At 48.3% G+C, this 13,541-nt stretch overlaps 7 protein-coding genes across 7 annotated transcripts; 3 read left to right on the plus strand and 4 right to left on the minus strand.

The window, feature by feature from the left end:
* Nucleotides 1-371: 371 nt before the first annotated feature.
* Nucleotides 372-971, minus strand: N7457_007786 (uncharacterized protein; the record flags this gene model as incomplete). Its single annotated transcript, XM_057178829.1, has 1 exon — nucleotides 372-971. One exon carries the CDS (start codon nucleotides 969-971, stop codon nucleotides 372-374), a length of 600 nt encoding a protein of 199 aa, XP_057027215.1.
* Nucleotides 972-1,911: 940 nt separating this feature from the next.
* On the plus strand, nucleotides 1,912-2,628 carry N7457_007787 (nucleotide triphosphate diphosphatase NUDT15; the record flags this gene model as incomplete). Its single annotated transcript, XM_057178830.1, has 3 exons — nucleotides 1,912-1,999; nucleotides 2,118-2,320; nucleotides 2,467-2,628. 3 exons carry the CDS (start codon nucleotides 1,912-1,914, stop codon nucleotides 2,626-2,628), a joined length of 453 nt encoding a protein of 150 aa, XP_057027216.1.
* A 229-nt stretch (nucleotides 2,629-2,857) lies between these two features.
* Nucleotides 2,858-3,897, minus strand: N7457_007788 (uncharacterized protein; the record flags this gene model as incomplete). The annotated part of the gene is made up of 2 exons (XM_057178831.1): nucleotides 2,858-3,155; nucleotides 3,212-3,897. Coding segments are annotated over 2 exons (984 nt in total), but the record flags the coding sequence as incomplete, so codon positions are not given.
* A 1,502-nt stretch (nucleotides 3,898-5,399) lies between these two features.
* Nucleotides 5,400-5,609, minus strand: N7457_007789 (uncharacterized protein; the record flags this gene model as incomplete). The annotated part of the gene is made up of 1 exon (XM_057178832.1): nucleotides 5,400-5,609. One exon carries the CDS (start codon nucleotides 5,607-5,609, stop codon nucleotides 5,400-5,402), a length of 210 nt encoding a protein of 69 aa, XP_057027218.1.
* Nucleotides 5,610-6,206: 597 nt separating this feature from the next.
* N7457_007790 (uncharacterized protein) lies at nucleotides 6,207-6,961 on the minus strand (the record flags this gene model as incomplete). The annotated part of the gene is made up of 2 exons (XM_057178833.1): nucleotides 6,207-6,257; nucleotides 6,317-6,961. The coding sequence occupies 2 exons, from the start codon at nucleotides 6,959-6,961 to the stop codon at nucleotides 6,207-6,209; spliced, it is 696 nt and encodes a 231-aa protein (XP_057027219.1).
* A 472-nt stretch (nucleotides 6,962-7,433) lies between these two features.
* On the plus strand, nucleotides 7,434-7,948 carry N7457_007791 (VOC family protein; the record flags this gene model as incomplete). Its single annotated transcript, XM_057178834.1, has 3 exons — nucleotides 7,434-7,576; nucleotides 7,641-7,797; nucleotides 7,853-7,948. 3 exons carry the CDS (start codon nucleotides 7,434-7,436, stop codon nucleotides 7,946-7,948), a joined length of 396 nt encoding a protein of 131 aa, XP_057027220.1.
* Nucleotides 7,949-12,519: 4,571 nt separating this feature from the next.
* N7457_007792 (nitroreductase family protein) lies at nucleotides 12,520-13,407 on the plus strand (the record flags this gene model as incomplete). Its single annotated transcript, XM_057178835.1, has 3 exons — nucleotides 12,520-12,966; nucleotides 13,032-13,146; nucleotides 13,202-13,407. The coding sequence occupies 3 exons, from the start codon at nucleotides 12,520-12,522 to the stop codon at nucleotides 13,405-13,407; spliced, it is 768 nt and encodes a 255-aa protein (XP_057027221.1).
* Between the last annotated feature and the right edge of the window lie 134 nt (nucleotides 13,408-13,541).

Raw genomic sequence — 13,541 nt, forward strand, 5'->3', positions numbered from 1 at the left:
GGGTCAGTTTTGTTGCGGTCTGGTTTCGGGCACCGGGGGGAGGGGGTCTGGGTTTTCTCGACATATCCCATTTTATTTTTGACGATTGCATATTTGACTATTTGCTTCTACTCATTTGATGTCAACTATTCCAAGGTTATATGATTCTCTTTCGAATAAATACATCTTCCATTATCAATTAACGATTATCAATTATGTACTTTACCAGTGCCATAACGCAGAACCGAAAGACAAGACGAGTTGCAAACCCATCACTTGCTTTTTTTTCGACCAACACAAGGCTCAACCAGTGGCTCAATCGATCTTGGACACAGTGAAACCCGGTTTCTCGGTGTTACTCAGAATGAGGATCCGTCAACGGAGTCGCGTATTTAAGCAGGCCCGCCCATCAAGCCTGCCAGCAGATTTCCCAGCTGCGAGATATCCCCTGAACTAGCAGGGACATTAGCAGGGGAGCCAGCCTGGGCGCTATCAGGAGAGCCAGCCTGGGCATTAGCAGGGAAGCCAGCCTGGGCGTCAGCAGGGGCACTAGCAGGCGGACCAGCAGGGGCATCAGCCTCGGGAGCGGGGGTGGAGACAGGTGTTTGAGAAGGGTAAGCGGATTGGGCGTTTCGTCTCCGCAGGACGGGAGTGGGAGAGCTGGATGCAAGAGGCTGGTTGAGTGGGATAGCCGTGCTAGATGGGTACAGGGCTGGCGAGGCAATTCTTCTGCGCAGGGTACGGACAGGCGTGCCAGATGGGATTGGGGCAATTATTGGGGCCGGTGTGCCCGATGGGCAGGGGGTTGCCGGGGCAAGTCTCCTATGCAGGGTGCGGATCGCCTTGCTGGTTGGGATGGGCGTGTGGATTGAGTCCGGGGTGGGAGTTGGGTGTTGGATAGCGATACTATTGCTGTCACGGATGACGGCGGCTGTGGCATTGGTGCTCAGGGCTGCCAGCGTGGACAGGATCAGGAGGATATTGAATTGCATGGCGTTGGTTGGGGGTGGCGTTGGTGTAGGTTTGGATATGTGCAATCAAGAGATCTGCCAAAGGGGCGAAGCTTTGTCTTGGTCTGATAGTGAACGCTGTCGAAGTATTTTGGGATAGGGTGGGATATAAATATGATGCTAGGTAAGTGAGAAGGGGAGGGGGATTTGTATAGATCAGATCGACCTGTCATGGAATCGGGGAACTGGAGGAAGGATTGCGGTTCGCAGGACGATCATTGTTAATTATTTTCAAAGTTGATATTAGTCCTGCGGCTTCATGTCCCGAGGGTCTGATAGGTTAGGCGTCGATGCAAGGCCCGTTTCTTTTTGTGACGAGATGCTTATACTCCATAGTCCGGTGTACGGAGTCGGTCCGGCAGGACTCGGTGTCAAGCTGAAGATCGCCTCGCATGTATCTGATTCCGGAAATATTTGCTCCATGTCTTTTCAATTCCTGCATACTGACAGAAGATAAAGTACGTCAAGCACTCCGTACGGAGTACTCCGTAGCTCAGGCAGATTCGGTGCCCTTCGGCCGTCGGTTTACCCCGGAGCCATCGAGGTCAAGGTCGGAGATCAGCGGTGTGCCCCTGGACGATGCATTGTCTGTATAATTGGCCCGGTGCAGAGGATGGAGGACTCTGCAGAAAGCACGCTATGAACTGCACGCTACAAAGTGTGTTTCTCACCGATCCACCGGGCAGTGGCTTCTCACCAGGCCCTTGTACTCCGTACAGAGCTAGCGACGAGGATCTGATGGCATGGAGGCCGTAAGTAACATACAAGTGGCTTTGCGAGAGAACCATCAGCTTGGTAGTCCGCAGTCCGCAGTCAAGCAGTCAACCTTGTCGGTGGCTTAGACCTTGGCGAGAGCCGCACGATTTATCTCCCCGCTTCTGATAAATACACTCCCAACGCCTACCACGCTCCATACAACAAAATGAACCCAAGAATTGGAATCGGAGTCTTTGTCCGCAATGCCGAAGGCAAATTCATCATCGGCAAACGTAAGGGCAGTCATGGCGCTGGTATGCATTCCCTTTCCCCCAGATAGGACCCCTCTCCCATGCATATACAAAATCCGTCTTATCACCCAAAAAAAGCAGAGATTTCCAAAAAAAAACAAAAACTAAGCTCTTATTACAGGTACATGGGCGCTCCCAGGTGGACACCTCGAGTTTGGTGAATCCTTCGAAACCTGTGCAGTCCGCGAGACTCTCGAAGAGACAGGTCTCAACATCACGGACGTGCAGTTCCTGACAGCCACGAATTCCGTGATGACAGCTGAGAATAAGCACTACGTGACTATTTTCATGGGTGCGGTGTCCGAGGGAGATATTGATCCACAGGTGAGTTGATCGATCGTTGATTTTTTTTTTCTCTTTCTTTTTTTTTTGCTTTTTCTTTCGTGTCGCCTTCGCATATTCTACAGCCTGGCTGGGTACCTTGCAGCCGGAGAATGCGGACAGGTCGGCTTACCTCTTTTTTTTGGAAGATCCTGGAACCGGAGAAGTGCGAGGGTTGGGAATGGATCTCATGGGATGAACTGCGGGCGTTCGGAGAGGAGGAGCTGAAGACTGGTGTTGCGGTGGAGGGTCGGAAGCTGTTTATGCCTCTCTTGGACTTGTATACACAGTGTCCAGAGTTTAGACTATGAGAACTTCGAGTAGAATTACTCAAGTGTGCTTGGAAATGGGTTCTCGACAATAGGATACAATAGGATACAACAATCAAAGGCTCTGTACAGCATGAACCAGGCGGGCACTTATATTAAATAACATAGGATCTCAGGGGTCGTGTTTTCGCCCCTGACCCCTTAGACCAACATGAGAACTCATTATGTATGTTGCGCTGTCTGTGAGGTCAGGTTAATAACCCCGATCGAATCAAGCAACAGGCGAGTCAGCAACCTTCGCATCAGCAGCTCGTTTATCTCCCACCCGCCAAAGAACCGCTGAGAAGCTTGACCGTAACATCTCTTGTAGCCATAGCGGCAAAGCCCTCAGCGACCCAATCAAGGAACGAGCCCTAGGAAGAATGATCTGACCACTTTGACGAGAGGTTATGTGCTCTATCACTGCCTCTGAAACAGCCTTGGGATTCATCACCGATTGACGGAAGTCGGATTGATAGTCAGTGTAGCCTTTGATCATGGGGGTTTGAACCCAAAGGGGGTGAACGACGCTAGGTATTCTTGAGCATGGGCTTCTTTGTTTTAGATCTAAAAATATATCTCTCACCTCGTTCGGATATTCGGAGCTTTATACCAATGGATCAATTCTTGCCGGAGACCTTCGTGGAAAGCAAGAGCCCCAGCCTTGGTACAGGCATAATGTACCATCTCACCCACGGTGACAAAGCTTGCCACACTGGCGATAGTAACGACATGACCGCTGCCAGCACGGATCATGGCCGGAAGGAACTCTTTCACCGTGAGGAAGTGGGCGACGACGTTGACATCGAACATCCGACGCAGCTTCTTCTCTTCGACGTCGAGGATCGTCGAATAATCGGTAATCCCGGCATTATTCACGAGGACAGTGGGGTCTCCGTGGGTCTTTCGGATAATAGCAGCCGTTTCCGAGATTGATTGGCTGGATGTGATATCTGTTTGATAGAATATGACGTTTTCGGGGAGTTCAAATGTCGGCCGGTTGAGATCGAGGATCACAACGCGTACCTTTTGGCGAGAAAGGTCTTCCGCGATCTGTTGGCCAATGCCGCCGCTGCCGCCAGTTAAAAGGACCAGCTCCTTCTCTGGGTTCCATGCTTCGCTGGGTTGGAAGTTGTTTAGCATGCGCTGTGAAATCTTCCTGTGAAGATAGTAAAGAAATATAGAACCAACCAGCACATTCAGCGAGGATGTGGCGGTCGGGTGGTTTGGAAGATTTGGGAGGTTTGGAAGATTAAACATGTTGTTTCTAGTCTGAATAGTCGTGCAAAGTCGAGAGACAGAACGTGACAAGGGGGGAGTCGAGGACCGCTTATATCACTCCAGGGTCAGTCTGCTTTTAGGCTCGGATCTAGATGTGCTGTCATTTCCCCGACACCGAGCTACACAGTGACGTACGGCGTAAATACATCATAGGACACGGGAAAGAGATGCGTTTAGTGGAGAACAGCCTATTTCAGCCGCTCAGCTAGTCGAGGCCCCGCTGATAGACATTCTCTGTCTCACCTGGGAGTCTAAGATATTCACGGCTGACTATGTATAGAGAACGGGGGGTGTCGCCAAGAACAGAGAATGTCCCAATGTACGTTTGCATTCACATTCCACAGGGTCTCACAACGTGGGGAGTACAGACTACTGGTTGGGCTTGATGGATCAAAGCGGTGCTTATATGCCAATCATTTCCCGACTTTGCAAGGCCTGCTTTGGAATGCTTTCGATTTGCAAGGCTCTGAGGGGCTGTGCAGTCTACGGAATACGAAGTACCTCGTAAGTCGCTGAGTTAGGGAGTTGGTTAAATTAGCTACTATTACGGAGTACGGAGTATATAGGTTCTCTTTTGATTTGCTACGAACTGGGCAGTCGATGCTTTGTGGTTGAGCAATATCCTAGGACCGGCCTAAAATACTCTTGAGACATTGCTCAACACGAACACGGAGCTCCCCGATATCGTCTTAACATAGTGAACAAAGAAGGCCTGTGTAACAGTTTATGGTAGCCCTTCAGAATAAATCCCGCATGTAAATGTAATTCGAAGGCTGAAATTAGGCCCGGATTTCGGCCTACATCGGGGATATCACGGCCTCCATGTAGATCTATTTCCCCAAATGAGATTGACCATAGGGGAACCCAAACCTATCTCCCCGCGCAGTCAAGACTGATCAATGGTTCCCCTTGTCAAATTGGCCTGGATTTCTTCATGCTAGGTATCATCCAGCCTTCCATGGATATATGACTGGGTTCCACATATGCTTCCCATAAAAGTGGCATAAAGGAGAAAGAAATAGGATTCTCCAAAGCAGCTGCACTTGTCGACTTGAAATGTCGACCACCAGACAGCAAAGTACCGAAGCATCGCTTTTGCCATGTCGGGTCTAGAGGCCTTGTGCAATATTCTTTTTCGGTGCGAGAGTGACTCCGTGCCCATGTATCGCTTATATACAGGAACAAGTCATAACCGAGCACATTTTCTTGCACTCCTCGCACTCCCTTGTCACTGGGTGTCCATGTCTATGCCCGATCAGCAGTGCGTCGAGGTACGATAGGCGCACGCTTGCAACCTGACAGGAGGAGCTTTCTCGAAGAGATTGATAGCCACCAGCCCGATGGTGGAAAACCAAGAAGTAACGAGTTGACCGTGGAAAGCATCCGGGCAAGGCAAATGGCTCTTGACTGGCCATGGTCGGAGACATTTGTACTTTGTGGCCTGGGAAGTATTTGCTGTCGGGGAGACCAAGTGTTAACTTTGGCGGGCAAGCCTAATTCTCTAATTCGAGAATGACCGGAATCTCGATGCGATATTTTGAAGAGTCGCCAATGCCAGGTATCTGAGACTCAGAAGGCACCAACCAATCCAGACTAAGAGCAGCCTTGTAGAAGTTTCGCTTCTTTCGCAGCGCAAGAGGCGATGATTCGTTGGTTCGGGAGATGAACACGCCATAGTGGGAGATGGGGTCTTCATTGGCCATCAGCAGCCATCCAGGTCAGCTCATCGAGATCTGCATGACAAAAGAGAAGGATACTCAAGGCCGACTACTCACCAACCCACACATATTCTATATAACATGACGAGAATGAAACTGAGGTTGTTCAGGATAATTCTTGTCGATGACAAAAGCTAATAACCAGAAAAAAAGCCATTTGAAAAAGAAGTTTCCAAGTGAATGAAGCAATAAGAGAAGGGGAAAAGGAGCTGCTCTGTCAACAACGGTCCAGGGTATAAGGCCCATTCCACGGGCAACGAGGTCTGATTTTAGCTTGGGAGGTCTGGCCAAAGAGGAATTCTGATATAGAATGAATGTACTATATATTATAGTAATATAGTAGCATAAAGGAGCATTGGGGGGAGGATCCCCGTATAGCATGCTGTAGGGATATCTTTGTGCCACAAACGCACAGTAGAATATGCTCGCACATTCGCTGAAAGAACATATGCAGATAGAAAATCATCAACTCGTTCAATGTACCTGCCAAGACGGAGACAATAGTCGGAAACACCTTGGCATTTGCTTGATTTGCTTATGCTCAAAACCGAAAAGAAAAGACAAGTCAAAAACGGAGCTCCATCAACTGGAACCAAACACCCAATCGGACACAATCACTGCAACCGTAGCGACCTATGAGAATGTCAGTCTATACCAAGACGATTGAGCCGTGAAACAGATAGGAGACTGACCATTGAGATGTCCACTCCCGGCATTATAATGATATCGAGAGCCGGCCGATATCCCTGCCTTGAGCCTCTCATCAATGCCAGCTTCTCATTATGATGAATGCTTTCCCGGACTTCAGCGACCTTCCTATCCCCATCCACGATATCGAACAGCGCCAGCGCATATCCGTGTCGCTCAACATGCAGAGTGAGCGTTTTCTCATCAACCCGCTTCCCCTCCCACGCCGCCGCATTCTCAAACGAGAGATTGAAATTCCCAAAAGAGGCCTTACCCAAGTTCCATCGCGGAGTGCCAGTAGCTATCGTCGCGGTGTCACACCCGGGCAAGCTAACCGACCAACTATTCGTCCATGACCACTTGCGATGGAGCTCGAAGAGCGGCAGACCCGAGGCATCGCGGAACTCTCGACACGAGCGATCGGTGTATTTGCGACCAGTCACCGTAAATTGCACGGATCCATCCTCTTCGGTAATTTTATATGCGACGGCAGACTGAGGACTACCGAAGGGTCTGAGTACCAGGGTTGTCTTTGTGCAGGCGATGTATTGATTTCGAAAAGCGATATTGCGATCCGGCGAGCGTAGGATTTTGCGAGGTTTGGAGTATGACTGTGATAACCTCGCATTGGAGTAATAGGTGGCAGACATTGCGTGGGGGAGATGGGATGTGGATTGGGTTGCAAAGAGACTGGGATACGCGTGCTTATGAGGGGTGCCTTCTTATACATGAGATTTGGGTATTACTCTGTGCGTCTGTACACTTTCCCTGCGGGATTTGGCTTGGCCAATGCCCAATGATGCCATTGCTGAGCCACAGCCAAGAAACGATACATGAGGTTATCCACCAGGGCTCTCTTGCAACTGGCTTCAGCCAGGGCCTGCAGCGGGGTACTGTAACCATGTGATGTGTGGCTCTCCGGTCTCGGATTGTTCGAGACAAAGGCTTGCCACTGCGCTAACGTGAGACCATCCAAGTCCAAGGAAAAGAACCTCGGCCAAGAACCTCTTCTGAGTCGTCTCCCCCGGACTTCCCCCGCGGCCACTGCTGAGTCATCCCCGCCCTCCCAGGCACCGCAGCTCTACTTCACAGACAACCCGGATCAACATCGTCATTTTATCCATGGCTGGCAAATTTGCCGTCAGGTCTTTAGACCATCTGGTCCTCACAGTCCGCAATATTCCCAAGACCGTGGCATTCTACACAACCTACCTGGGCATGCAGCATGAGATCTTTACCTCGCAAACTAATCAGACGGTGCAGAGGTAACCCCTCTTTTTTTCCCTGGAAATTAGCCGATGTCAAAAATAGACCTTGACCGTAATATAGACATGCCCTTATCTTTGGCTCCCAAAAGATCAATCTCCACCAATCGGGCAAGGAATTCGAACCCAAGGCCCAGGATGTTATGCCAGGGAGCGCCGATTTGTGCTTCTTGACCGACGAGAACGTGGAACAGGTCCTGAAGGTGTTTCAAGATGCTAGGGTTGAAGTCGAGATTCCCCACTCTCCCCACAGAGGCGCATACTGATTTGAACCAGATTTTGGAAGGCGCTAAGGTGGTCGAAAGAACTGGGGCGGTTGGGAAGATCCGCAGTGTCTACGTGAGAGACCCTGATGGCAATCTTATTGAGTAACCTTTCTTTTCCTTGATCTCTTCCTTTCAAGAGGGTTGCGATAACTGATTTTGAAAACAGGGTGTCGAACTATGCATGATGGACTTGTCACCTTGGAATACATACCTATGAACCGCTGTGACATACGGGCATGTGGGCGTTTACTTGCCTTTCGATCCGTGAGTTATATCATATTGAACCCTTATAGACCAGAGTATCAATAACCACAGGAATGATAACTTTCCGTTGGATTACAGCAGGGCCAGTACTCGCTGGAGCGGATGAATGTTGCCATTACCTACTTATGCAAACAGCATCCTCAAATCCAATTCTATGATTTTGATCCCAAAGATCAAATCAACTTCATTAAAGCGATAATTCAGGAGTCAATCAATTTTTGATTACCTTGCAAGAAACGAATGATGCCGAACTGCCGGTAAGATAGATCCAGAGATGATGATTATTCACATTAACGTAGAAGCACACTTCATTCCATATCAATCGCCTCTCGTTATCCTATAACGAGACCTAAAATATCCAAAAAGGGAAAGGCAATTTGTCAAAAGCAAGTGGTAGAGACACTGATTGCAAATCGAAAATCTCAGTCGGCCATGTTGGTCAGTTCGTTTACGACTGGAGAATAGACAGATTGGCCAATATCAGTCACAATTTCAGGTAGCAGGAAGGTTGATTTGTTTGTGCATCCTGACAAAGCTTTTGGCACAAAGAGGGCAATTCACACGAGTAATTTGCCGCGCAAGTACAGCCCATATAGCAAAGTGCCGTTGTGGTTTTGCTCGTCGTTCCAAAGGGGTTTTAGTTCCCCTATTACCATAGGCTCATTGATGATAGGTGAGTACAGTTGGTCTCCTTTGCATCGAGATTTAGACCGCTTCTAGCTTTTGGCCCATTGGGAGTGGACATAGCCCGGATGCGCTGTGATCACTACTCACATAGCCATTTCCTTCTCAACCACTGTCGGATATTGTCAATTGCAACAAAGCTCTCTCGAACATCTGGCCATCGGCAAAGCTATACACCGAAAGTATGTAGCCAGTCTCGTTGAATTTGGGTTTGGATTATCGCTTTGTTCCAAGACCATATGATTGAGGAATTGGTGCTGATGTTTCTTAGTCTCTCTCATAATTTGTCATAGATTCCTCCTCAGAAGCAGGAACGAGTCGGCTGAATGGGTGTTGTATGGTATTTGAACGAGAACATGATTCTCCTTCTCCCACTTGGATTGAAAGCTCGAGTTCGCAAAGCTTTCAGAAACCTGCTTTGACTTTAGATATGAGATTCACGGGCGCATCATAAGCTCCAGATCGTCCATCTATTCCATGTTCGGCCCTCTAATAGCGTTAGCCCACAATACCATATTGCGGGTCTTTTGTAGAGCCAGGTTGGAATATTTCTCGTCCCATTTGAAGTCAAGCCGCGCCTCGCTGTCGTTTTGCTAGTTCCTGGATCCAACCGTGCACACTGGATTAATTCCCAACGCGTGTACGTCGAGGAAGATTTCGACGTCTGCGCGATGGACATAGGGAATGATCCGTTCAGTGAGCACAGTGTGCTGCCATGTCATTTACCAATTGATAAGATCAGATAGCTTGGCTGTAACGGAAGTCCCAACCCTAGTCCAAGCAAATCAGTTTTTTCATCTTTATAACAAATATGAGGGGTTCAAAATACTCAAATATGTCTCCAGTCACATATGGGGACGGAATATTCCGGACTGAAAGCTATATAGGCTGGTTTGTGGTCCGTCATAGCGCAGAGAGAATAACTTGCTCTGTATTATGGTACAGACGATCGTGTTCGTGCAGTACCATTTATAGCAGTAGATCATGGCATTGAAGCTCTAGGAGAGCTGTCCCCCACAATTTGGCGTATGGCAGTCCTTTGCTTGTTCAAAGCTGCCCGGGGGACCGTGTTCATCGCTCAGCTCTACCCGCTGCCGATTGAGATGAGGTGTGGCGTAAGTTCAAGATTGATCATTTTTCTATCGATGATCAGATGTGGTCAGATCTTCCTACACTCTGTGCGAGGTTTGATAACTGATGAATGGGGCCAGAATGGGTGTCATTGCAAATAGTGCCTAGGTTGATTCCGCTTTTTGTCTTTAAGAGGATTAGGATTTAAGTGGATAACTGAGCCCAGGCATCTTTTTCGTCATTCTGCCTTTGAATTCAACATTAAAATCACACATGGAGTCCCTTAATGACTTGGTACTTACCTAAGTGCAGCTGTTGCCTCGTTTCCTGGGGGATTTGCCGGGTTATCAGTGTCCCCAAAGCAGCCGAAGTATCCAGAGGATTTTGCTTCAGCTGCGGAAGCTGGATGAGTGTTGATGCACACGTCAAAACGAATGTAGTCGACTTGAATTGAAACTGGAAGCTAGATAGGGTCTGGTAAAGGCCCATGTCACGGTATCCCCCAAGTTGAGGATCGCCCTTTTCCAATAGCCTCAATTTGGTCGTATCAATGTTGATTGTTGTGTGTTGATCATACCAGGGTAGAGACCGAGGCTTAGATCCTGCTTCAGTCAGTCAGAGGTCACAACCTCTGTTGAAGGGGCAGGTGTACAGTGCAACTCACATGTGGTTTGGTGTGTACTTCACAAGTTGCGTGAAACAGAGGCTGTCTGAGAGCAGGTAGGCTGTTGCAAAAGCCACATGGCATGAGGCTTTGGGTTGATCCACGTGCGTGACAGTCGCCACTGTGTAGCGGGTGACTCAAACGAGTTCTGTCGCTTTCTGGGTTTTAGCTTGTCTTGAGCCAACGTTAGACTGTGTCCCGGACCTCATGAGGGGTTAATAGGGTGTTTTTAAGATGAAGTCTTAGAAGTGGGAATTCTTTTGGGGGTCGAGATGAAGATGAAGGATGACGAGGAGTCAAAAACACCGGGGGGAAGGGAGGATATGGGGAAAGAACGATGCAGAGCCTGAGGCTATCCATGGTCTGATAGTAAAACTTGGTGGTGATTATAGCGGCGGTGAATGTTCATATAAGTTACGGGATCTGGCCTCATTGTCCTGGTTGGCGCTCTAGGTCTTATACCTGTGCTCTGCTTCTTCGGCCGTAGTCAGCTTGGCAAATATTAGTTTGCTAAGCTATAAATGTCATCCCGAAACCTAGTACGGAGTAGTGATGGATTAGTAGCTTTTAGAAGCCCGAGGGCTATTTGTAGTATAGTAGTGGTTTTTACTAACCATAATAGCGATTTGATTAGGCGGTCGTTTTGATTCCATATATTATGGGGGCGCTGAACTGCTCAGAGGCGGTGTTACCCAAATCAATATAGGTAGGGCTTAGGATGTACGCTTGAGATGCCTTTGCTGGTATGTTTGCCCTTTTACAATGTTAGACCCAAGGTATGTGGATAATTGGCCATAAGCCGCCAGGATTGTAGGACTTCACATCGTATACCTATACTGTAACCTCCGTCGTACCTAATATACTATATCACACAAGACCGAAATAGGCTCCTTTGCACTAAAACGCAAAACCCAAGTAATACCTCTTTGTTCAACTAATTACCCAGCATTCATAAGCAAACACCGAAAATTCGGCGTAGAATTATGGGTCCTCGGGAATATCAACGACTATCAGTGACGCCATGGCACTGAAAACAAGTAAAACAGCATAGGGCCACTGCCCTATCGCGTAGCCAGCGGACGTGTATAAAATAGCTGAAAAGGGGGGAGATTATAATCCCTGCAACCTCCAGAGAACAGTGCGAATCTGGCCCAATGCTGGGAAGTGTTTCGAATTTGACCAACTCGAGTCTAGGACCAGTCGTTCGAGATGAAATTTGAAACATGAGATCTGCCAATGCGCGCAGAGGGAGGGTTCTCAACCTCAAGTTTTGATAAACATACACAGGTTCATGGGAGGTATATACCAAAATGGCTTCGAGAAGTCGGGATGCTTCTCCACTCGCCGGAGCTGGTTCAGGTACGCGATACACTTCACTTCCCTTTTCACCTGTTTTTTTCTTTTCTTTTCTTCCAATGGCATGCGGTGATGCTAGTTTATCCGTGGCTTACCATTTATGGTGAAATTTGATACCTTTAATATGTTTCAAGACGGGTCTCTGAGTCTGCCATTTTGACCTTGTGTGGTGCAATTGTCTATCTGTGACCATGCTGACACAAACAAAGTATTTACAATGTAGGCATGTCGGGAGAAGATCGGAATCCATATCTAATGTTCACAACGTTTGGATATCACCTCGACTATATAGCTTCTAACACTTGAAAGTACGACGTCCAATGCTCAAGGTTCAACACCTACACCCCCTCCCTTGCTAGATAGCTGTTGAATAGCTTCATGTATCACATTTCAAGTCATATGCTACCCCTTGCTTTGGAAAGTAATAAATTTGGAAGATCTTACTCAGCCGATAAATTCCTGAAGAATCTCGAGCCTTAAATCCTTTAATCCTTAAATCCGTAATTCCGCCATCTCACGATCTGGCGAAATTGCTTAGCAATTTCCTGATAAGCAACATCGGGACCCACCGGGGCTGAGTATATAAAATTTGAAGCCATCTTCCCTATACCAATCTATATATCTCCAAAGCCATCGCAATGACAGCCCGCCTCCAATCCCTCAGCAGCCTAACCCGCGCCTTAAGATCCAAAAGCCCGCGCTTAGTATCCACCCAATCTCATCTATATCAGCCTTCGGTCCGCGCATTCACCTCCACAGTACCCAAACCATCCCCTGCAGTCATGCCCAACACTCTCATCGAGCTGGCCAAGAACCGGCGCACAATCTACCAGCTCGGCAAGGAGAGTCCAGTCCCTGACTCCAAGATCGAAGAGCTGGTCAATGCCGCTATCCTGCATGTTCCTAGCGCGTTCAACACCCAGTCCACGAGGCTGATCGTGCTTCTGCACGATCAGCATGAGCGGATGTGGGATATTACCATTGAGGCTTTCGAGGAGCTTGTCAAGGCTGGTAAGATCCCGACGGAGTTGTGGAAGAAGCAGACGTTGCCGAAGTTGCTTGGAATGAAGGGAGCGTATGGCACGGTATGTGGAACTTCTCTATTCGGGTTCTTGGAGACTTATGCTCATGTTTGGTTGTGATTATGCAGATCCTTTTCTATGAAGACCCGGCGCATATCAAGCCCATGCAGGAGAAGCTCGCTACCTACAAGGATAACTTCCAACCGTGGGCCGAGCATAGTAATGCTATGCACCAGTACTTCCGTATGTTTTCTTTTCTTTTAGTTTGGTGGTTACTCGGGCTAACCCATATCTTCAGTCTGGACGGGTCTTGAAGCCCTCGGCTTCGGTGCCAACTTGCAGCACTACAGCCCGCTCATCGACGCTGGTGTTGCCAAGCAATGGGATGTGCCTAGTGATTGGCGCCTTATTGCGCAGTTGGTCTTTGGAAGTCCCGAGGCTGCTGCTGGAGAGAAGGAACAGAAGCCTGTTGAGGAGAGGGTTAAGTTCTTTGGAAAGTTGTAGATATACGTGGATATAGATGGCGATAGAATTTGATGTATACATACAGAGATTTGGTAGTGGAAATTATAGAAATGGATCTTCGGTTGATAGCATATACTTGGATTGTCTAACACGACACCTTTATGGAACGTCTT

This window comes from Penicillium paradoxum, assembly GCF_028828445.1.
Source record: "Penicillium paradoxum strain IBT 22861 chromosome Unknown utg000007l_segment0_segment0, whole genome shotgun sequence".
Taxonomy (NCBI): domain Eukaryota; kingdom Fungi; phylum Ascomycota; class Eurotiomycetes; order Eurotiales; family Aspergillaceae; genus Penicillium; species Penicillium paradoxum.